This window comes from Pleurodeles waltl, chromosome 2_1, assembly GCF_031143425.1.
Source record: "Pleurodeles waltl isolate 20211129_DDA chromosome 2_1, aPleWal1.hap1.20221129, whole genome shotgun sequence".
Lineage (NCBI taxonomy): Eukaryota > Metazoa > Chordata > Amphibia > Caudata > Salamandridae > Pleurodeles > Pleurodeles waltl.
The window spans coordinates 461,512,354-461,535,600 of NC_090438.1; the positions used below are offsets into that span (position 1 = coordinate 461,512,354).

General features: G+C 45.7%; 1 protein-coding gene across 3 annotated transcripts in view; it reads right to left on the bottom strand.

Annotated features, from left to right (window-relative positions):
- The window catches only part of TAF7L (TATA-box binding protein associated factor 7 like), a 238,510-nt gene that overhangs the window by 142,547 nt on the left and 72,716 nt on the right, over positions 1-23,247 (bottom strand). For all 3 annotated transcript variants that reach the window (XM_069213409.1, XM_069213399.1, XM_069213392.1), the window contains exon 3: positions 22,147-22,217. In XM_069213409.1, coding sequence (XP_069069510.1) covers positions 22,147-22,217 — 71 coding nt within the window. The remainder of the gene's footprint in view (positions 1-22,146; positions 22,218-23,247) is intronic.

Below are 23,247 nucleotides of genomic sequence, written 5' to 3' on the forward strand. Positions count from 1 at the left end.
AAAAAAAAAAGCAGATCTTGAAGATCGAAGCTTACAAAACAATCTACGACTCCGCAGAATCACAGACAGCAGAGACCCAGAACAGTTTCTCTCCAGTGTACTACCAAAAAAACTGGCCATTGACTCCCACCACTTGCTGGAACTCCAGTGGGCACAGTCTTCATACCAGAAAGACCGCAAGGAAGAACATCCCTACACAATTCATCATTTTCCTTCTTAGACATTATCAGGTATAAGAACCTGGCTATCTATGCAGTGTAACAATGTAGGGGTACACTATGCAGATAGTACAGGCAACCCTTATTGTCCGACAGCCGTAACCCTAAATGCTGTCTTTTGTGGTAGTGTGGGCAAACAGTTTAGGCTTATCTGAGGGTTGTGCTGAGCATTTGTTGAAATCAAAAAGTCAATAAATGAGACTCACCCTCAAGAAGAAATTAGAGCTTAATTTAGAAATACAGGGTTTGTATCTTACTTTAGAAACCAAGATCTTCAAGATCACTTTTTGAGTTAGCAATATTTCAACACTTAGAAAATACAGCTTTCAGATTTGAGACATGAGCCTCAAAAGCGGTTATGTTACCCGTGTTACAACGACTTACAGGACTGTTCTTCTGGACTTAAGGTAAGTAGGGGCCAATAACCTTATAACCACCAGCAGTTTTGGGTTACCTGTTGTTAGATCTTTCAGCTCTTGGTGTGGGTTTCCTCTTTTTGCTTCAGATCTCCTGCTTTCGATCCTGTGCTGAATTTAGTTTTTGCTGGTTTAAAGACTCTGGGCACTTTACCAATGCTGGCCAGTGTTAAAGTACAAGTGCTCTCTGTCTAAATTGGAATGGTGATTGGTTTTTCCATGACTGTCATATACGATTTACTAGTAAGCCCCTAGTAAAACACACTATGTGTTGCTAGGGCCAGTAAATCAAATGCTACAAGTGGGCCTGAAGCACTGATTGTGCCACCGAAAGGAGTAGCCATGTAAACTTGTCTCATACCTGCCATTGCAGTGTCTGTGTGTGCAGTTTTGAAATGTGAGTTCGGCCTGTCAAGTGTACCCACTTGCCAGGCCCAAACCTTCCCTTGTACTACATGAAAGTCACCCTTAAGGTAGGCCCACGGCAGCCCCATGGGCAGGGGGCAATGTATTTAAAAGGTAGGACATGTACTAGTGTTTTTTTTTTTTTTTTTTTTTACATGTCCAGACAGTAAAATACTGCTAATTTCGGTTTCCACTATTGCAAGGCCTATCTCTCCCATAGGGTAGCACGGGGATTGCATTGAAATATCTTTCAAGTGCAGTTTAGATATTGAGTTTGAGGTCTCTGAACTCACAATTTAAAAATACATATTTTGGTAAAGTTGGTTTTAGATTGCAAGTTTGAAAATGTCACTTTTGGAAAGTGGGCATTTTCTGGCTTAACCATTCTGTGCCTCTGCCTGGCTGCTGAATACATATCTGGGTCAGACTGACAGTTGGGCTGTTTGCGAATTCACTGTAGACAGTCGTACAAAGGGAGCTGAGGTGTGTCCTGCATATCCTGATGGGCCATCCTAGGCTAGAGTGGTGGGAGGAACGGACACCTACTCCTGAATAGGGCTGTACCTGCCCTCACACAATAGTCTCCAACCCCATAGAGTGTCTGGGGCCAGAACAGGGAGAGGCAGGGTCTTGTGCACTACAAAGACTTTCCTTTGAAGTTTGCCTACTTCAAAGGCAGAAATGAGTACAAGTATTGGACTGCTGACCCCACAACTTCAGAACACTTCTGGACTGAGGACATTGACAGAAAAAAGAGCTGGATGATGTAGCAGGAACTGATACTCTGACTATTGCTTTGCTGTGCTAGCCTGCTGCTTCTGTCCTAGGAGTGAAAGTACTGTACTTGGCTTTCTACATCCTCTTTTTCAATGTTCTCAGAGGGCTTGGACTGAGCTTGCCTCTTGTTGGGGACATTAAAGACTATGGCGGTCATTCCAACCCTGGCGGTCTATGACCGCCAGGGCGGAGGACCGCGGGAGCACCGCCGACAGGCCGGCGGTGCTCCAATGGGCATTCCGACCGCGGCGGTAAAGCCGCAGTCGGACCGGCAACACTGGCGGTCTCCCGCCAGTGTACCGCCGCCCATTGGAATCCTCCAAGGCGGCGCAGCTAGCTGCGCCGCCGAGGGGATTCCGACCCCCCCTACCGCCATCCAGTTCCCGGCGGTTCTCCCGCCGGGAACCGGATGGCGGTAGGGGGGGGGTCGCGGGGCCCCTGCAGTGCCCATGCCACTGGCATGGGCACTGCAGGGGCCCCCGTCAGTGGGCCCCTAAATGTATTTCACGGTCTGCTGCGCAGACAGTGAAATACGCGACGGGTGCAACTGCACCCGTCGCACAGCTTCCACTCCGCCGGCTCGATTCCGAGCCGGCTTCATCGTGGAAGCCTCTTTCCCGCTGGGCTGGCGGGCGGCCTGAAGGCGGCCGCCCGCCAGCCCAGCGGGAAAGTCAGAATTACCGCCACTGGCGGCCCCCGACAGGCCGGCGGCGACCGCCGCCGGCCAATGTCGGAATGAGGGCCTTTATCTGCCAGTGCCTAGGCTCTTCTGCTGAGTTCCCTGACTTGCCAGGTGGTGCCAAATCCAGATCCTGGGCCCTTGGAAAGTGGAAGCTGGTGACCGGAGGTAAATCCGCACACCTAGGCCATTGTGGCAGAAAAATGGGTGCAGCGCATACAAAGCAGCTGTAAAGAAATCGTTGCATCGCCTGCTTCAGGGCGAATCTGTAATTGCTGAGCATCTGGATTTTCCACACATCATCACTGGACATCATTTTCTTCAACGATGCTGCACCGCAGTAAGGAATTGACGCATCACAAACAAACTCAGTGCGAAAAGAATCCATACAACGCCCATCTAGCGTGGAAATCGTCTTCTTTGCAGCCCGCATCTTTGTTTTTGAAGCATCCAAGGTACCTTGTGTTATAACTATACAACCGCTGATTTTTTCAGGATTAAGATTCTCGTAAATCTTTAAAAATCATATACCGTTGGATTTATGTCGTTTTTATCTTGTTTTACTCAGAAAATATTGGCTATTTTTCTAACCTGGTGCCGAGTACTTTTGTAGTGTTTTCACTGTGTTACTGTGTGTACAAATACTTTACACATTGCCTCGGAGATAAGCCTGAATGCTTGTGCCAAGCTACCAAGGGGGTGAGCAGGGGTTATCTTAGGAGTATGACTACCTTATGCTGACTAGAGCAAGGGTGTTGTGTAGCCATTTTGGCTATAATTCTATACACATTATTTTAGCATACTAGGCCTGTCGTTGTGCACTTTAACATAGATATATTTTATGTGGCTTTATTATTTTAACATTAGCCACATTTGCGGTCTTGTTTTATTTTTTCTATCTAGCTGTTCTTCACCTAGGTCAGTACTAGTTCTTAAACAAAACATTTCTTTTACTCTGTGCTTTTCTCAAGGCTGCAGTAAGATAGGTTGCCAGCAAAAGTGGCACACTTTGTTTCCAATGTTCTTAGAAACATACACACTCTTTTACGTGGGGATTCTTTCTTGGAACATCAGTTGTTTCATTATAAAAACACTACTTTGACCCATGAAGGTTAGAGGGAGATTCCAGCCAGATGACCACGACTACATGCTGATTACCGATTGCTTCATTACAGCTGCTTACGTACTACAGGCCCTTGCTCATGTTTGAGGGATGATGACTCCCTAGGGGGAACCTGAAAGGCAGAATTAGAGCTTAACATGCTGCCCTCTAACATAGCTTAGGTAGGAACTCTCTCTACAAACCTTGGTGACAGTATCATTATTCTTATGTTTTACTCTCTTTGGGACGACGAAGCACAATAAGATTAAAATTGTGACAGTTATTGCAATTCATGCTTTATTACCTAAGATGCAATTACTTCAATAAAACCTTATTGAACTATACCCTACCTCTGATTGTCCTTGCATATGTGAGACTAATGTAACTGAGAGAAACGGATGAAACCTGAGTGACCACGATTCCCCTGAGGAGTCATGTCATGCGCCTGGTTGCCCCAATTATCCCTGTTCTTGGATGGGAGATGAGGCACTGCTAGTTAGCCGGAACAAACCCGGATTAGGCCGACAGGTGTCACCTGGTGCTGGATCAGACTCAATCCCCCGCAGTACAGGTGATTCTGCCACCTGAATCCAGTGGTCTCATCAGGATAGTGAGAACCTACGAGACAAGGATCCCTACTTGGCCAGGGTGTAAACTAAGAAAAGGGCTGCAAGTGGGGACTGGGTGACCAGTCCGGCTGAACCCGAAGAAGAGCTTTGTTCTTGAGGGTCTCTGGGGTCACCGTTGGATGGCTTAGACCCAGGCTGTGGGGCTCGGATACAGATGTGTTTTGTGTAGCATATCACTGGCGTGAAAGGCTCTCACTTCTCGGGGTCGACCCGGTGATAGTGGAAAACAAGACAGCAGGGCCACTCTCTGTGCTGGATCCGGAGATGCTGTCTGTAGGTCTGTCTTGGCAGTGCTGGTGTCCGGCCTGGACACTAAGCAAGTCTTGGTGCTTGCAACTGGTTGGGGTACTCTAGGTATTGCTGCAGGTAGGCTCTGAGCAGGCTCAGCGCCTCAAAGACAGGCTAGGTCGTCGGGCTGCACTCCTGGAAATTCAGGATACTCGGTCTGACGAAATGCTCCCTTGGTGAACCCAATGGTCAGCAAAATGGAGAACCAGCCAGTCGCGGTTGGTGCCTGCAGGTGCAGGGATGTGACTCCAAGGGAGATGCTGGCTGGAAGAGTGAAGTGCTGGCAGTCATCCAAGGCTATTAGCAGATGCATAGCTGCAGGGCGAGTGAGGTCATTGCAATTGTCGGGACAGGAGCAGGCAGGTTTCGCACCAAGTCCTCAGCTGGTCCACAGTTCTTGGGTCTGCAGCACTTTTGTCTTTCTCCTCTTTGTAGTCAAGCAAATATGAGTTTCTGGTGTCAGACGGCCACCTAAATACTCTATTTAGGGGTGCTTAGGGACTGTGTAGGTTAGTAGCCAACGGACTACTTACCCTTGGGGGTGATTACGCCCCCTTTATAACCACTTACATTGGGGAGTGGGCATAACCCTGTCCCAGGGTTCCTAGTTCCACCAAAAACTAAAAGATGGAACCCTTCCTCCATGGAGCACATTGGTCAGCCCACCTTAAGGGTGTGACTAGCCGGATAGTGCAACATGCCTACTAGCATAGCTAATTTTCCACCTGTCCTGGTGCCAAATGGGCCTCAGGGCAGGGAGAAGCATCTCCAAGCTCGGGTGGAGAAGCGGGGCTCTCATATCAAAGGCGGCAGGGACTTTGAAGTCTATGGCCTTGGTATGCAGATTCACTAGCCATCCTACTGGAGGAGGTGCCAACACCTTCCTCCAGAGCAGGCATTGTTTCAGGCCTCATAGTGGGTGGGCTCTCACCTCCCGGGTGTCAGAATCTCACCTGCGGTGCAGGCTGGTCAATACCAGTCAGCCAGCACACTAGAAGTAGGTTTGCAGGGGGGGCACCTCTAAGGTGTTCTCTTGGTGCATGTCGTAATAAATTAAATACTGGCATTAGTATGGATTCATTAAGACAAGGAGTTTGATACCAAACACCATAGGTTTCAGTGAAGCCATTATGTAGCTGTGTAACTCGTAATGACCAGTGCACTCCTTAAGTTGGCATCCCTGTTCACTTGTAATGTCTAGTATTCGAACTAGACAAGACATGGGCATATCTGCTCATGTAGATATGTCCTCACATAAAATATAATGCACACAGTGAGTGTACCATGTTGTGTTTTCACTCATGGTTTGCACCATGACATGCAGTCTGCAGTGGGAGTCTGCATGCAATTTGTATGGGGTCCCATAGGGTGCATAATACATGCTACTGCCCGTACGGATCATCTTTAGTACCCATGCCCTAGGTACCAGGGATACCTATTGCTAAGGACTTACAGGGGTGATCAAGTGTGAGCAAAGAACACTGGCACTACAGCCTGGTTAGCAGGTTTCTGTGCATTGTCGAAAACCAGCATCTAACAGTTCAAATGGGGATGAAAATTGGGGTAGCATCCTGCAAAAAAGCCTGGCTTCCTACAAAGCCGTTTTTCCCCACTTTGCTGGGATGACGCAGTGCCTGAAAAGCTGGCAAGGAATGCCGCTTTTGCCTAGAGAACTATTTGTCTGTGAAGAAAGATGTATATGGGACAACCACGGACATTGCTGGAGATTGCTCGCTCTCCTGGCTGATGTTATGGTGATGAGTAATGCAGCCTAAATGGTAAGAAGGTGAAGAGAGCAACTGTGAATGGGTTCAAGGGTGAGCACAGCCATTAGACTACCAAAAAAGCACGAAGAGAGAGTTGGTTTGAACGTATGGGCCAGCTCTTTCAGAAAAGAATCTCAACAGATGACTTGAAGAGGGATGGCTGGTCAGATAAGCATAGGAAGGCTGAAAAGGCAGAAAAATGATCTTTAACGGATAGCACAGCAAGTCCTTGCTGGGCTAGTGACAAACAAATGGGAGGAGAATATCAGATAACTGCACATTCAGGAGTTTTATGTTTTTGGAAAAGCAACAAACAACATAATGTTAACAGCATAGATCGGTTTGGTAGATGAAGGCCTCTCTGCCAATTTGACACCAAATGCTTCAGAATGAAGTTTGAAAGCCATTAGTTGCCTCTGTTCCATTGCCACACATGGAGGTGTAGATTGTGCAGGCTCAGATGCAAGACTCAGCTCTGCTGATGCAATAGATAAGATGGCACTACCGAAGGTGCAGCTGGACCACAGGACAGATGTAGTGGCCAGAAAGTCTGGGTACCACACACTCCTTTTCCAGACTGGAGCTACTAAGATGACTTGGGCTCGGGTCTCTCTACCTTTTTCAGTACCCTGGGCAGGAGTAGGAGGGGAGAAAAGATGTATAGTGTCTCAACCCTCAATGCAGGGAAAAGTGGCTTTGAAGAGAGGATTGCCTTAGGAACTTCAATGCACGAAACTCTGGACACTGTGCATTCTCTATGGTGGTGAATAGATTGTGCAAGGTTTGTCCCCACTGTTGGTAGACGCCCCATGCCGCCTCGAAGTGTAACCACCATTTATGATCCGCTAAGCAAAGTCAGCGGAGTTAGTCTGCCCTAGTGTTTAAAGGTCCTGCCAGGTGCTGTGCAGTCTGAGATGCTCGGAGCATTCAGTCACTACCAGACATGCAGAGGTTCCTGGCACAGAACCCACAACCTCACACCACATGCTTGTTGCAATACCACAAGGCAGTCATGTTGTCAATCAGAACCTCCAACGCTTCTCCTTTGAAGGTTGGGAGGAACACTTTCATTGCAACGCTAATCCCTGCCACTGGGTTGATGTGGAAGTAAACTTGTGGCGGAGACCAAAGTTTTCTTGGTGCTTAGCCAACTAAGACTTCATATCTCACTGCAGAGCCCTCGTGTTCCACCTAGCGTGATCCAGGATGCAGGAGGCCAAGAGGCCCAGAAATCTCACAGCCACTCTATCTTAAATCCAGGTTTAGGGTTGAAACATCGGGATCACAGTCCGAATGTCCTGGACTTGCTGAGGCAGAGAGATGGCTGGAAAGAGCAGTACAGTATCAGGGGGAAAGAAGCAAAAAAAAAATTAACTTACCACAAGCAACCAAATTCAAGTTAACCTATCCATAATTATATATATATATAGAAAATGTCACTTACCCAGTGTACATCTGGTCGTGGCATGAGACGCTGCAGATTCACATGCTGTGCATATCCCGCCATCTAGTGTTGGGCTCGGAGTGTTACAAGTTGTTTTTCTTCGAAGAAGTCTTTTCGAGTCACGAGATCGAGGGACTCCTCCCATTTCAGCTCCATTGCGCATGGGCGTCGACTCCATCTTAGATTGTTTTCCCCGCAGAGGGTGAGGTAGGAGTTGTGTATATAGTAATAATGCCCATGCAATGGAGGAAGTATGGCATCAGGGCCCTTGGTACCAGGGGTACCAGTTACAAGGGACTTACCTGGGTGCCAGGGTTGTGCCAATTGTGGAGACAATGGTACATTTTAGGTGAAAGAACACTGGTGCTGGGGCCTGGTTAGCAGGGTCCCAGCACACTTCTCAGTCAAGTCAGCATCAGTATCAGGCAAAAAGTGGGGGGTAACTGCAACAGGGAGCCATTTCTTTACAAGATCCATGTGTTGTTTGGACATGTTGTGTGTTTTTGGAGGCACATTTGGTGGTAATTGTAGGAATTCTATGCAATAGCCATGTTGGATGATGGGTAGGACCCACGAGTCCGTTGTTATTTCCTCCCAATTTTGGTAAAAATCTGTTAGTCTCCCTCCCCCCCCCACTGGTGTTATGTGTTGGGGATTTGTGACACTGAAGTCACTGTTTGTTTTGAGGGGTCTTTGGACTTTAGAACTTCCCTCTAGTCTTAGGGAACTGTCCACCTCTGTATTGTCCCCGAAAGCCTCCCCTCTGATACTGGCTCTGGTATGTGGGCCTGGTTTGTGAGGTTGAGGGTTCTGTGGTTTGGCCCCGAAACCCCCCTCTAAATTGTGTCTTCCTAAAAGTGCCTCTGCTCTGTGGGGAGTAGAGCGCGCCCATGGCCTTGGCCGTATCTGTACCTTTTTTTCAGCTTCTCGATAGCTGTGTCCACTTCCGGCCCAAACAACTGCTGTCCATTAAAAGGCATAGTAAGCACAGCCTGTTGGATTTCGGGCTTGAATCCCGAGGTGCGCAGCCATGCGTGTCTACGAATTAAGACCGCTGTATTTACAGTTCTTGCAGCTGTGTCTGCTGCGTCCATTGCTGAACGTATCTGGTTATTTGAGATACTTTGGCCCTCTTCTACCACTTGTTGTGCACGTTTTTGGAATTCTTTGGGCAGATGTTCAATAAAGTGTTGCATTTCATCCCAGTGGGCTCTGTCATATCTTGACAGCAAAGCCTGTGAATTTGCAATGCGCCATTGATTGGCTGCTTGACACCCTTTTTCCCGCAGCGTCAAACTTGCGACTTTCTTTGTCGGGTGGTGGTGCATCTCTGGAGGTGTGTGAATTCGCCCTTTTACGTGCTGCGCCTACTACTACTGAGTCCGGTGTCAGTTGCTGCGTGATGTATGTAGGGTCTGTTGGTGAAGGCTTGTACTTTTTCTTCACCCTAGGAGTGATGGCCCTGCCTTTTACGGGTTCTTGAATTACTTGCTTTGCGTGTTTCAACATTCCCGGTAGCATTGGAAGACTCTGGTACTGACTATGTGTGGACGACAGAGTATTAAATCAAAAGTCATCTTCAATAGGTTCAGCGTGCAGTGTCACGTTGTGAAAAGCAGCTGCTCTGGACACCACCTGTGTGTAAGCAGTACTGTCTTCAGGTGGTGATGGTCTTGCTGGGTAACAGTCGGGACTGTTATCTGACACAGGCGCATCATAAAGATCCCATGCATCTGGGTCGTCTTGGCTCATGCCTGTGTGCGTTGGAGACTGCACCATTGGTGGGCTAGCAATTGGTGATGATTGCGGTGAGCGTTGTGGCGACGGTGGCGGAGTTACTTGTTTTGCCACCTTTGTTTGTGGTTGTTTAGCCTTCTCTTGGAAAGCAAGTTTCCTTTTCATCCTTATAGGAGGGAGAGTTCTTATCTTCCCTGTCTCCTTTTGGATATGGAGCCTTCTCTGTGTATAATCTGGCTCCCCTGCTTCTAGCTCTTGGCCGAATTTATGGCTTTGCATTTGTGTGGAAAGCCCTTGTTCCTCGGGGTAGGAACTTGTTTTCGGCTCCGAAGCTGGACGTTTCAGTATCGAAACCTTTTCAACCATCTTTTTCAGCTCCGAAGACACTTTTTTGAGTTTCGGTGTTCCGATCTCTCGGTGCCGACTCATCTCGTGCCGGTATCTCGATGTCAAGATAGTTCTGAACCAGTGTCTCAGGCAGAGTCTTTTCTGTGCCGGTATCTCGACCGGAGTCGGATGACTTCGACACATGTGTGCCCTTTTTAAGTGCCGATGGACGGTCACCGATTTTTTGGGTTAAGCCATGGCCTGCCGGCAGTGGCGTCCCCTGGGCTTTGATGATTTTTACGTGAGTTTTGGCCGGGGCTGTTTTACTCACGGTTTTCGGCGTCTGTTCTGTTTCGGCCTCGTCCGAGTCAGCAATGGAGAAGGTTTCTTCTTCCTCCAAGTCGTGGTGTCCTGACGGCGCCGACGCCATTTGAAGCCTTCTCGCTCTCCGGTCCCTCATCGTTTTCCTCGATCGAAACGCTCGACAGGCCTCACAGGTATCCTCTTTGTGTTCGGGAGACAAACACAAATTACAGACCAAATGTTGATCTGTGTAAGGATACTTGTTGTGGCATTCGGGGCAGATGCGGAATGGGGTCTGTTCCATTAGTCTTGTAGACGCACGTGGTCGGGCCGACCAGGCCCCGCCAGGGATTCGAAAACCTGAAGGGCCACCGGAGCTCTTCAAAATTCGGTGTCGATCTGCGTTAACTAACCCGATCCCGAACGCAAACAATACCGTTGAATTTTCCGATATCTAACTAACTTTCCGAACCGAAACACGGAGCGAAGAGGAACACGTCCGAACCCGATGGCGGAAAGAAAACAATCTAAGATGGAGTCGACGCCCATGCGCAATGGAGCCGAAATGGGAGGAGTCCCTCGATCTCGTGACTCGAAAAGACTTCTTCGAAGAAAAACAACTTGTAACACTCCGAGCCCAACACTAGATGGCGGGATATGCACAGCATGTGTATCTGCAGCTACACATGCCATCGAACGAATATATATATATATATATGGAAAATGTCACTTACCCAGTGTACATCTGTTCGTGGCATTAGTCGCTGCAGATTCACATGCTGTGCACAGTCCGCCATCTGGTGTTGGGCTCGGAGTGTTACAAGTTGTTTTTCTTCGAAGAAGTCTTTGAGTCATGAGACCGAGGGACTCCTCCCATTTCGATTCCATTGCGCATGGGCGTCGACTCCATCTTAGATTGTTTTCCCCGCAGAGGGTGAGGTAGGAGTTGTGTATGTTAGTAATAGTGCCAATGCAATGGAATGAATACGTATGTACATAATAAAGGTTAAAGTAATATATTTACAAATGTACAAATGTTCAAGATCTACTTCTAAACGGCTACAGGCTCCCGGGGAGGCAGGTGGGCGCATGTGAATCTGCAGCGACTAATGCCACGAACAGATGTACACTGGGTAAGTGACATTTTCCGTTCGATGGCATGTGTAGCTGCAGATACACATGTTTTGCATAGACTAGTAAGCAGTTATCTCCCCAAAAGCGGTGGTTCAGCCTGTAGGAGTTGAAGTAGTTTGAAATAATGTTCTTAGTACAGCTTGACCTACTGTGGCTTGTTGTGCAGTTAACACATCTACACAGTAGTGCTTGGTAAATGTATGAGGCGTAGACCATGTTGCTGCCTTACCTATTTCGTTCATTGGAATATTTCCTAGAAAGGTCACGGTAGCACCTTTCTTTCTGGTTGAGTGTGCCTTTGGTGTAATAGGCAGCTCTCTCTTTGCTTTAAGATAGCAGGTTTGAATGCACTTAACTATCCATCTAGCAATGCCTTGTTTTGAAATTGGATTTCCTGTATGAGGTTTTTGAAAGGCAATAAATAGTTGTTTTGTTTTTCTAATTAGTTTTGTTCTGTCAATGTAGTACATTAGTGCTCTTTTGATGTCTAATGTATGTAGTGCTCTTTCAGCTACAGAATCTGGCTGTGGGAAGAACACTGGTAATTCTACTGTTTGATTTAAGTGGAACGGTGAGATAACCTTTGGTAAAAAGATTTGATTTGTCCTTAGAACTACTTTATTTTTATGTATTTGAATAAATGGTTCTTGTATGGTAAATGCTTGAATCTCACTCACTCTTCTTAGAGATGTGATGGCAATCAAAAATGCAACTTTCCACGTTAAGTATTGCATTTCACAAGAATGCATGGGCTCGAAAGGTGGACCCATGAGTCTTGTTAAGACAATGTTGAGGTTCCATGAAGGAACAGGTGGTGTTCTTGGTGGTATGATTCTCTTTAGGCCTTCCATAAACGCTTTAATGACTGGTATTCTAAATAGTGAAGTTGAATGAGTAATTTGCAGGTAAGCTGATATTGCGGTGAGATGTATCTTTATGGAAGAGAAGGCTAGATTTGATTTTTGCAAATGTAGTAAATATCCTACTATATCTTTTGGAGATGCATGTAATGGCTGAATTTGATTATTCTGGCAGTAATACACAAATCTTTTCCACTTATTTGCATAGCAGTGTCTAGTGGTAGGTTTCCTAGCTTGTCTTATGACCTCCATACATTCTTGTGTGAGGTCTAAGTGTCCGAATTCTAGGATTTCAGGAGCCAAATTGCTAGATTCAAAGATGCTGGATTTGGATGTCTGATCTGTTGTTTGTGTTGTGTTAACAGATCTGGTCTGTTGGGTAGTTTGACATGAGGTACTACTGAAAGGTCTAGTAGTGTTGTGTACCAAGGTTGCCTTGCCCATGTTGGTGCTATTAGTATGAGTTTGAGTTTGTTTTGACTCAACCTGTTTACTAGATATGGAAGGAGAGGGAGAGGGGGAAAAGCATACGCAAATATCCCTGACCAGTTCATCCATAGAGCATTGCCTTGGGATTGATCTTGTGGGTACCTGGATGTGAAGTTTTGGCATTTTGAGTTTTCCTTTGTTGCAAATAGATCTATTTGAGGTGTCCCCCAAATTTGAAAGTAATTGTTTATTATTTGGGGGTGAATTTCCCATTCGTGGGTTTGTTGGTGATCTCGAGAGAGATTGTCTGCCAACTGGTTCTGAATCCCTAGAATAAATTGTACTATTAGGCGAATGTGGTTGTGAATCGCCCAATGCCATATTTTTTGTGTTAGGAGGCACAACTGTGTCGAGTGTGTCCCTCCTTGTTTGTTTAGATAATACATTGTTGTCATGTTGTCTGTTTTGACAAGAATGTATTTTTGGGTTATTATGGGTTGAAATGCTTTCAGCACCAGAAATACTGCTAACAGTTCTAAGTGATTTATGTGAAACTGCCTCTGATGTATGTCCCATTGTCCTTGGATGCTGTGTTGATTGAGGTGTGCTCCCCACCCTGTCATGGAAGTATCTGTCGTTATGACGTATTGTGGCACTGGGTCTTGGAAAGGCCGCCCTCGGTTTAAATTTGTACTGTTCCACCATAGAAGCGAGATGTATGTTTGGCGGTCTATCAACACCAGATCTAGAAGTTGACCCTGTGCTTGTGACCATTGTGATGCTAGGCACTGTTGTAAGGGCCGCATGTGCAATCTTGCGTTTGGGACAATGGCTATGCATGAAGACATCATGCCTAGGAGTTTCATTACCATTCTGACTTGTATCGTTTGTGTTGGATACATGGCCTGTATTACCTTGTGAAATGTTTGAACCCTTTGTGGACTTGGAGTGGCAATCCCTTTTGCTGTGTTGATTGTCGCTCCTAAGTATTGCTGTGTTTGACACGGCAAAAGGTGTGACTTCGCATAGTTGATGGAGAAACCTAGCTTGTGAAGGGTCTGTATGACATATTTTGTGTGCTGTGAACACTGTCTTAGCGTGTTGGTTTTGATTAACCAGTCGTCTAAGTACGGGAACACATGTATTTGCTGCCTTCTGATATGTGCAGCTACTACTGCCAGGCATTTTGTAAAAACTCTTGGTGCAGTTGTTATTCCGAATGGCAACACTTTGAATTGGTAATGTATTCCTTGGAATACGAACCTTAGGTATTTCCTGTGTAAAGGATGTATTGGTATATGGAAATACGGATCTTTTAGATCTAATGTTGTCATGTAGTCTTGCTGTTTGAGCAGTGGGATTACGTCTTGTAACGTGACCATGTGAAAGTGGTCTGATTTGATGTAGGTATTTAGTGTTCTGAGATCTAGTATTGGTCTCAGAGTTTTGTCCTTTTTGGGTATTAGAAAGTACAGTGAGTAAACTCCTGTGTTTTTTGTAGATTTGGTACTAATTCTATTGCGTCCTTTTGTAGCAATGCTTGAACTTCTAGTCCTAGAAGATCTATATGTTGTTTTGACATATTGGGTGTTTTCGGTGGGACGTTTGGAGGGAATTGGAGAAATTCTATGCAATAACCATGCTGGATAATTGCTAAGACCCAAGTGTCTGTTGTTATTTCCTCCCAAAGTTTGTAAAATTGGCTTAGTCTTCCCCCCACAGGTGTTATGTGATGGGGTTGTGTGACTTGTGAGTCACTGTTTATTTTGAGGAGTTTTGGGGCCTTGGAATTTGCCTCGATTTCTTGGGAATTGGCCCCCTCTATATTGCCCCCGAAAACCTCCCCTCTGATATTGACCCTGGTAAGTAGGCCTTGTTTGTGAGGTTGTGGTTTCTGTGGGTTGACCTCGAAACCCTCCCCGAAAAGGTGTTTTCCGAAATGTGCCTCTGCTCTGCGGGGAGTAGAGTGCGCCCATGGCTTTGGCTGTATCATTGTCTTTTTTGAGTTTCTCAATGGCAGTGTCTACCTCCGGCCCAAACAATTGCTGTTCATTAAATGGCATATTGAGCACAGGTTGTTTGATTTCCGGCTTGAACCCTGAAGTGCGCAGCCATGCGTGCCTTCGTATTGTGATTGCAGTGTTTATTGTTCTTGCAGCTGTATCTGCTGCATCCATGGAAGACCGTATCTGATTATTTGAGATACTTTGTCCTTCTTCCACCACCTGTTGCGCTCTTTTTTGGAACTTCTTGGGTAAGTGTTCGATGAAATGTTGCATTTCATCCCAATGAGCTCTGTCGTATCTTGCCAAAAGTGCTTGTGAATTGGCAATACGCCATTGATTTGCTGCTTGTGCTGCAACCCTTTTTCCCGCAGCATCAAATTTGCGGCTCTCCTTGTCTGGAGGAGGTGCGTCTCCTGAGGTATGAGAGTTGGCTCTCTTACGAGCTGCCCCAACAACTACTGAGTCTGGTGTTAGTTGTGTTGTAATATAGATTGGATCTGTTGGCGGTGGCTTGTACTTTTTCTCCACCCTTGGAGTTATGGCTCTGCCTTTAACTGGATCCTGAAATATTTGTTTTGAATGTCTTAGCATTCCTGGGAGCATGGGAAGGCTTTGGTACTGGCTGTGGGTGGAGGATAGGGTGTTAAAGAGAAAGTCATCCTCAATTGGTTCAGAATGTAAGGTGACGTTGTGAAATTCGGCTGCCATGCGACCACCTGTGTGTAGGATGTACTGTCCTCAGTTGGTGACGGTTTTGTAGGATAGGAGTCTGGGCTGTTGTCAGACACTGGAGCATCGTAAAGGTCCCATGCATCGGGATCATCCGGACTCATTGTGGTATGAGCTGGTGAGTGCATCAGTGGTGGAGTTGTTGCTGGTGATGCATATGTTGATGGTGGTGGAGAAGGTGGTGGGGTTGTTTTCCTTGCCACCTTTGCCTGTGGTTGCTTGTCACTTTGTTGAAAGGCAAGTTTCCTTTTTATTTTGATTGGGGGAAGACTGGTTATCTTCCCTGTGTCCTCATGAATATGATCCTTCTTTGCGTGTAGTCAGGCTCTACAGCTTGAAGCTCCTCTCCAAATCTATGTAATTGGGAGGTTAATCCTGGTTCCTCTGTATAGGAACTAGTTTTCGGCTCCGAGGCTGGATGTTTCGGAACCGAAACCTTTTCGGAAGTCTTTTTAGGCTCCGAAGAAACCTTCTTTGTTTTCGGCGTGGTGTCTCTGTGCCGAAGTTTCTCGGAGCCGCTGTCTCGCCTCAGAGGTTGCTGTGTGGCGGTATCTCGACCGGAGTCGGATGACTTCGACACCAGCATGCCCTTTTTCGGTGCCTTGGATCGGTCACCTAGTTTTCAGGTTAAGCCATGGCCTGTTGGCAGTGGCGTCCCCTGGGCTTTTGTGGACTTCTCGTGAGTCTTGATTTTCAACGTCTTACTCACGGTTTTGGGCGGTTCTTCAGAATCCGACTCGTGGATGGAGAAAGCTTCTTCTTCCTCCTCGAAACGTTCTTGACCTGTCGGCGTGGATGCCATTTGTAGTCTCCGGGCTCTTCGGTCTCTCAGCGTCTTCCTCGACCGAAACGCTCGACAGGCTTCACAAGTATCCTCCTTGTGCTCGGGGGACAAGCACAAGTTACAGACCAGATGCTGATCCATATACGGATACTTGTTATGGCATTTTGGGCAGAAGCGGAATGGGGTCCGTTCCATCAGCCTTGAAGTCGCACGTGGCCGGGCTGACCAGGCCCTGACGGGGGATCGAAAAAACCCCGAAGGGCCACCGGAGCTCTTCAAAATTCGGTGTCGATTTGTTCTAACTAACCCGATACCGAACGCAAACAATACCGATGTTTTTTTCCGAGATTCTAACTAACTTTCCGACCCGAAACACGGAGCGAAAAGGAACACGTCCGAACCCGATGGCGGAAAAAAAACAATCTAAGATGGAGTCGACGCCCATGCGCAATGGAATCGAAATGGGAGGAGTCCCTCGGTCTCATGACTCGAAAAGACTTCTTCGAAGAAAAACAACTTGTAACACTCCGAGCCCAACACCAGATGGCAGACTGTGCACAGCATGTGTATCTGCAGCTACACATGCCATCGAACATATATATATATATATATATATATATATATACATACATACACACACACACACACACACACACACACACACACACACACATACTGCATTGGTTCAGACAGTCAAGTATATTTTTCCCATTTCTTCTGACAATTGGAAATTAATGAAGCCACAGAGAATATAAGTCAAGAAATGAGACGGGAAAAATAAAAATTAACAAATGTTATAGTGATGAAGTGGACTAATATACAAGTAAAAGCTATATGTCTACAATCAAAATATGATGAACTGATCTTTGATTATAATATACTGTATGCTGAATTACACTGTATATTATATATTTCGCATAGTTTTTATGTTTTTTTTCCATTATCTACAGAAGCAATTGAGGTATGTCTATAGTGTGATTGAGGCCTGTATGAAACTGAATTGAATACAGTATTTATGTACAACTTTTTGAATACTTTGACATGACTATTTAATGTATTGTTTTGATAAAGACGAAATTAGAAAAATATACTTGACTGTACGAGCCACGATAGTGTATGCGTGTGTATATGTATATACACACACACACACACACGCGCACACAAAAAAGAATAGAGAACTCTGGGTAGTTCCCAAGTTTAGGTGGAGAGCAGCCTGCAACACCAGCGACACTCTAGATTTGCTCACCTCAAATGTCTGTTTATCTAGCATAGTCTTTAAGAATAGGATCAGCACAGTGCTATCCACGCTGAGCTAGATAGTGACAAAGTCTTTTGCCATTTGTACAGCAAAGTCTTTAAGCATAGGTTTGACACAGTGTCAACCTTGCCGAGCTGTGAAATGACAAGCCATATATATATATATATATATATATATACACATACATACATATATACATATATATATATATAAAATTATTGATCGATTAACTTGAATTTGGTTGCTTATGGGGATTTTTCATTTTTTCGTTTTTTTGTTTGGTTGAAAGCGCACTATACCCAGGATAGCTCCAATGAAAGAGAGCAGTTTAGGTGTCAGGTGTGATTTCGGCTCATTGATGGAAAAGATCAACAATATTAGTAGGTTGGCCGTAGCCTGGAGGGGGCCTACAACCACTTGAGGCAAGCATGCCTTCAGTATCCAGTCATCGAGGTATGGGTTGACTGGTATTCCCAACTTCCGCAAATGGGCTGCGACCACCATCACTTGAGGTGAGCTGGTAAGGCCAAAAGTGACCACATAGTACTGAAAGCGCTGGTGGCCTACCTGAAACCGCAGATAAAGCCCGTGAGAACGTAGGACAGGGGATGTGAAAATGTGCGTTCTGCAAGTCTAGAGCTACCATTCAGTCTCCTGGATCCCGGTTGCCATCCAGTAAAAGGTTAGCCGACCTCCCACTGGGCAATCATGCAATGCACAGGACAAACTAAACTAGTCTTGTGGTTGCTGTAAGGAAGTGAGTTTGTTTTTGAGTGGCACATTGCCCTTGGGTCCTGAGCACTTTCCGTGGGCACCCCAGCGCCGCCCTCCAAAGCAATAGGAGGCCTGTTGTTGCTAAGATATGTAATGCCAATGTTCAAAACCCCTGACAAAGCCTCGAAAGAGACACTATTGTGGGGGTGGGGAGTGGGGGCTGGGCAGACTAAGCAAGGCCTAGAGAGCATGAGGTGGCCTAACTCTCTTTAAATCTCTCCAAGGCAGAGCCAGACTTCTTTAAAAATATAGTCTAGAGCCATCAAAGGGCATGTCCACTAGGGGCTGTTGGATATCTGAAGAAAACCCTGTCAAGCAAATCCATTAGTGCCGCTGGAGTGCAATGCTGGTTCTGACTGCCTACCCAGGCAGTCAGTAGTGTCCAGGGCTTAACAGGTTGTGTACTTTGCCACATCTCAGACATCGGAAATGAGACACTGTTGAGTCTGATGTCTTCTGGGACAGCTGGCAAGATGCCTGCCACCCTGTTTCACAATGTCTATAAGTACATACCCAGGAGGCATGAGGTATTGACCTGGTTTGGACTGTGCATACTACTGTGGCCTAAAAGGTAGGGGCTGAACTTTGGAATCCGACAAAACTATTGCATCCATGTCCAGCATCGTGGCTGGTGCCGGTGGCATTGGTAGTTGCACTGAGAACAGCATTGAAAGTTGCTCTAAGGCTGGTGCCGGCGGCACCATGCTTGAAGAGGGGCCTACCTCAGGCAAAGGTAAAGTGTTGCAGTCGGTGTAGGGGATGTATCTGTTGATGGGGTCACGACAGGCTGCCACCTTAGAATCTTTGGGCCCAAAGGCGCTACACTGGGAATCGGTGTGGTGCCAAAGATTTTCTCCCCAGCCTCTCAGAGTTTATCCACTGTTGCAGTCCGCTTGAGGGGAAGTGGGAATACTGCTGGATTCAGATCTGCAGAACGGCTCAACAGCCTTGAGTTACATGAGATTTTGTGCAGCTTTGAATGGTGCGAATGGTGGGACAAAAGAGACCCATGTTTTGACTTCCTGTGCTTTTTATGGGATGACTTCAATTTAACTTAACTCCGCAGCTCCAATTTTGAACGCTTGTGTGAGTGGCCTCAGGAACTAAAGCTCATCTGTGCCCTTGAACACAACTGGTTCTTCCGTTGGGGTTCACTGATGGCTAACTTGGTCTTACAATTCACCTTCGCGCAGCAAGAACAGGACTGAGTTGTGTGAAGTGTTGATGCAGATGACACTGGTGTCCATCACGGACATCTGTCAGTGACAGTCCCAACACGGCTTGAAACCAGTTTTTTTAGGTCCCGTATCTGCATACTTGACAAATTTGAGAGATTTTCTTGAGGGGAAAAGAGCCTGTGAAGAGACAGCACTGCTAGCTTGAGATCTGCTTTTGAAGGCGTGGAAAGAAAAGAAATTATGTCAGCATGCAGAGGATTCACACATACATGCGCCCAGATGTCACATTTGAAGTACGACTGGGCCGAAGCAGAGCCGCACAATGTCACCAACTGATGCCCGAGAGAATTGCCTTAAATTATGTGGATCCAGTCTGGCACCTGAGAAAATTCACAAGGGGAGGAATCTGTGGTTAGAAGTCTCCATCGGAAGCAGATATCAGGGCTACACAAAACTTCTGTGGAAGAGCTATTCTCATGATACACCAAGAATCAGCTACAATCTAGATGGCATGGTAATCTGTACAAAATGTATAAGGCGGGGGGATTAGAGGAGCTGTTGTAAAAATTCTCCATGACTGGCATTGGTCCCCTTATAAATTGCATGGAGCCAGGCTGTCTTCTACCTTGCAATGCTGGAGAAGTAATCATCTGATGGGAGATGCATTACTTATCTTATGGCTCTGTTCTGTGTTAGACTTATTGGGATTTGATTTGGTCACAATAGCAACCAGCCAGTGGGTTGACCTTCTCTCACACTTGCAATCCTTCATCACACTGCAGACAGAGCAGCCATTGATAACAACAGGAAGAGGTACCTGTAGCTACACTCTATATATTAAGAAAATGGAAATCCAAACCACCACTCACACCAATCACAAACTTTCCAGAAATGGACATAATTCATAGAGTCGGCAGCCACTTATTAACAGGTGGTTACAAACTAAATGACCAGACTCATGGCGTTGAAGGAATATAGGACCTACTTTTAAAGAAGTAAAGGAACCCTTGCTATGCTACTACAAACACTCAACTAAAAAAAAGCCTGTAAACTAATGGATGTTTCAGATTTCAGAGTCTATAAAATGAGCTATATATTGGATTTTGAGCTGGGCCTAGGAATGCTTCTCTTGTTGCCTACAACCTCCAGCCCTTGTCCCTATTTCCCTGCCGGACCTTTTCAACCTTTCTAAGACTTCTATCCCTGTATAAATTGATGCTTGAGCAAAGACCTTCAAGTCCTTACTGTTCTACTATTAGGTTCTAGATAGTTTGCCAGTCTCTTATATCTTAAAAAGCCTCTCATATAGACAAGTTGTAGGTTATATACTGTGAACTCAATGAAATAATTTATTAACAGAAAGCAGTGGATGGACCCCAACCTGCATTGCCAAAGTCAACAAACAGTTTTTTTCTCTGCCTCTTTTTAAATGTTTGTGCCTGTATAGTATCCCCCCTGGGTGTCTCACGGGGCAGGATACTGTTGCTTGAATGCCAGGCAAGGCCTAACTTATAGATGTCAGGTTTACCTGTCTGGTAGTTTGAGCCATGTCACGTCGGACAAAGTGAGATTTGGAGAAGGGTATCCTGATATTATCCAGGTTTTCTGCTATCATAACCTCTTATACATCAAGGGAATGAGCCATGTGCTATGAATCGCAGTTATGTATCCAAGCGATCATGACAATTGCACGCAGCTTGAGAAAGTTCTGCCACCCATGGCATCACAAGGCTTTGTGCAATATGTATTGGCCATAAATCCATAAATGTCATTCTTTCTTTTATGAAGAGCTAGTGGAGAGCTTTCATTGTTGGTCTTTTATCCATTTACACTTTAAGTTTCAGAAATGCTTTTCAATCTTTTACTGAAGTTTCGTAGTTGCAGGATTTTGTTTCTGGAAAGGCAAATACACATAGTATTGGAGAAGTCAGCCTTGAAAGTATTAAAGATTTCTCACGTTCTGTTCAATGGTTGGAGTAAAGTAGCAGGAGTAATTGCCCCAGGCAGTTCAGGTGATTATTCATGCTCAAATAGCACGAGCTGGAGTTTGAAATGTAACACCTAGAAAAACAGAATGCCATTCTTAGTCAGAATGCCCTTAAAGGGCAGTAGAAAGGCAAAACAAAAGTTTAATTAATTGCAGTAGCAGCACAGAGTGACCAGAGAAGTAAGAGTTCTACAGAAGCAAAGCAAGGATGGTGTTGTCAAAGAATACACAGAAACAGAGGCGGCACAAGAGAGAGATAGTCCTATGACAAGACAAAATATCCTCTCTTCTGAGACACGCCAAAATGCTTCACCATCTCCAGACCACCACAAGATGGAAATAAGATCAGTGCTAAAGGTGATACAGGCGTGGTGTAGATGGGACAAGAGTCAGGCAGAAAAAGGACCACGGTTCTTGAGGTTAACTGGAGGGTAACAGGGGACCCAAAAAGTGACAATAAAAGTGACAATGAAATTGCAGCGTCCAGAACAAAAATGCATTTACATATGGCTGGTGTAAATACTAGTTTTCATTTTGGGACGAGTGTGGCACTAGGGCTTCTCGGTCTGATTGATCCACACACTAAAAGTGGTCGTTGATTCACTGGTCAACTCTTCACATCACCTTCTAAGTCAAAAAAGCAAGGTTATAGTTCCATACAAAGCATTCTTGCTGGGCAGATGAGAAAGCCTCCTCCATGACTTTCAAAGCATTTACTGGGTTGATTTTTTATAAATAAAGAAACTGCATGCTTTCAACTAACCTCGCCAGCAACCTTTACGTTCAGCATGCCTACAATCTGCCATCTTTAATAGTAAATAGTCAGTGAAATACAGGACACCCATCAGCATCATCTTAGCCCTCCTCACCAGCCCATAACCCTTTCAGTTAACACTAGGCATGGAATATCTCTTACCGGAGGTAGGCGAAGTATAAACTGACTCTCCAACTCATGAGGGGCATCATCCTTGTTTTTTGACGGCTTTTCTACAGTTCAAGACATAAAGAATAACAAATTTGACTAAGGGAAGAAAACACAATGCTTATGAGAAATAATTAAAGATGAGACTATTGGAAGTGATCCGAGACAATTTTAGAAAGAAGAGTGAATCTTTGGACAAAAAGTAAAAAGAAAGGAGCATGAAGAATAGCAAGAATGATAAATTGTAGGTGGTCATGAAAATGTTAGTGATTAAAAATGATTATTAAATTAACCCCAAGAGACACAGAACATATGTTATTAACTGTCATTCGAGTGATAGTCAGGGATGCATTTTCCGCCCACTGGCCCTATTATGAGTTTCCTGCTGGACGACAATGCTGCAGTGCATCAGTTGCGATAGCACCTGTCGTGCTTTTCACTGCTTGTAATTCAGGCAGTGGAAAGCTCTCCGGGGCTGACCATGAGGGCCCTTGCACAAGTCCATGGAGCTCTACCGACACTCTGGCTCCACCAGCCTTTGTATGGCGGTGGAACCGCCATGCAAAACCCGGCAGAGAGGGGATTTGTAATCCCCAGGGCAACGCTTCTTGCAGCGCTGCCTTGGCAGATTAAGACAACCGGCACCGCCAGGCTATCGACCGGCAGGAACCTGGCGGTTCCAGTGGTCAGACCGTGGCGGCTCCTAATATGGTGGCCGGACCGCTGCTTTGGTGATGGTCCAACCACCACCACAAGTCTGCTGCTCCCAGGACTGCCAGACTCCTAATAAGGGCCTCAGGGTTCAATCCCGGATCGTTTTTACTATATCCTTACAAAGGTTAAACATGATGTACACCTGAAACTTTGCGAACAAAGTTGATGACATCTTTTGAATGCCCATCAATTTACCACAAGGAATATTTTTTCAGAATAGAGTTTTAGACATTGCACAAATTGTTCAATACATTGGATGTTCTCTAAAACTATGCATAGCAGGATTTAGCTATTTAGCTTATGAATAAGTAGAATACCTGGTAGCAGGTATAGTTCTTTATACATCCGTACTTTTAGTTGAGGTGAGAAGACCATTCTTAA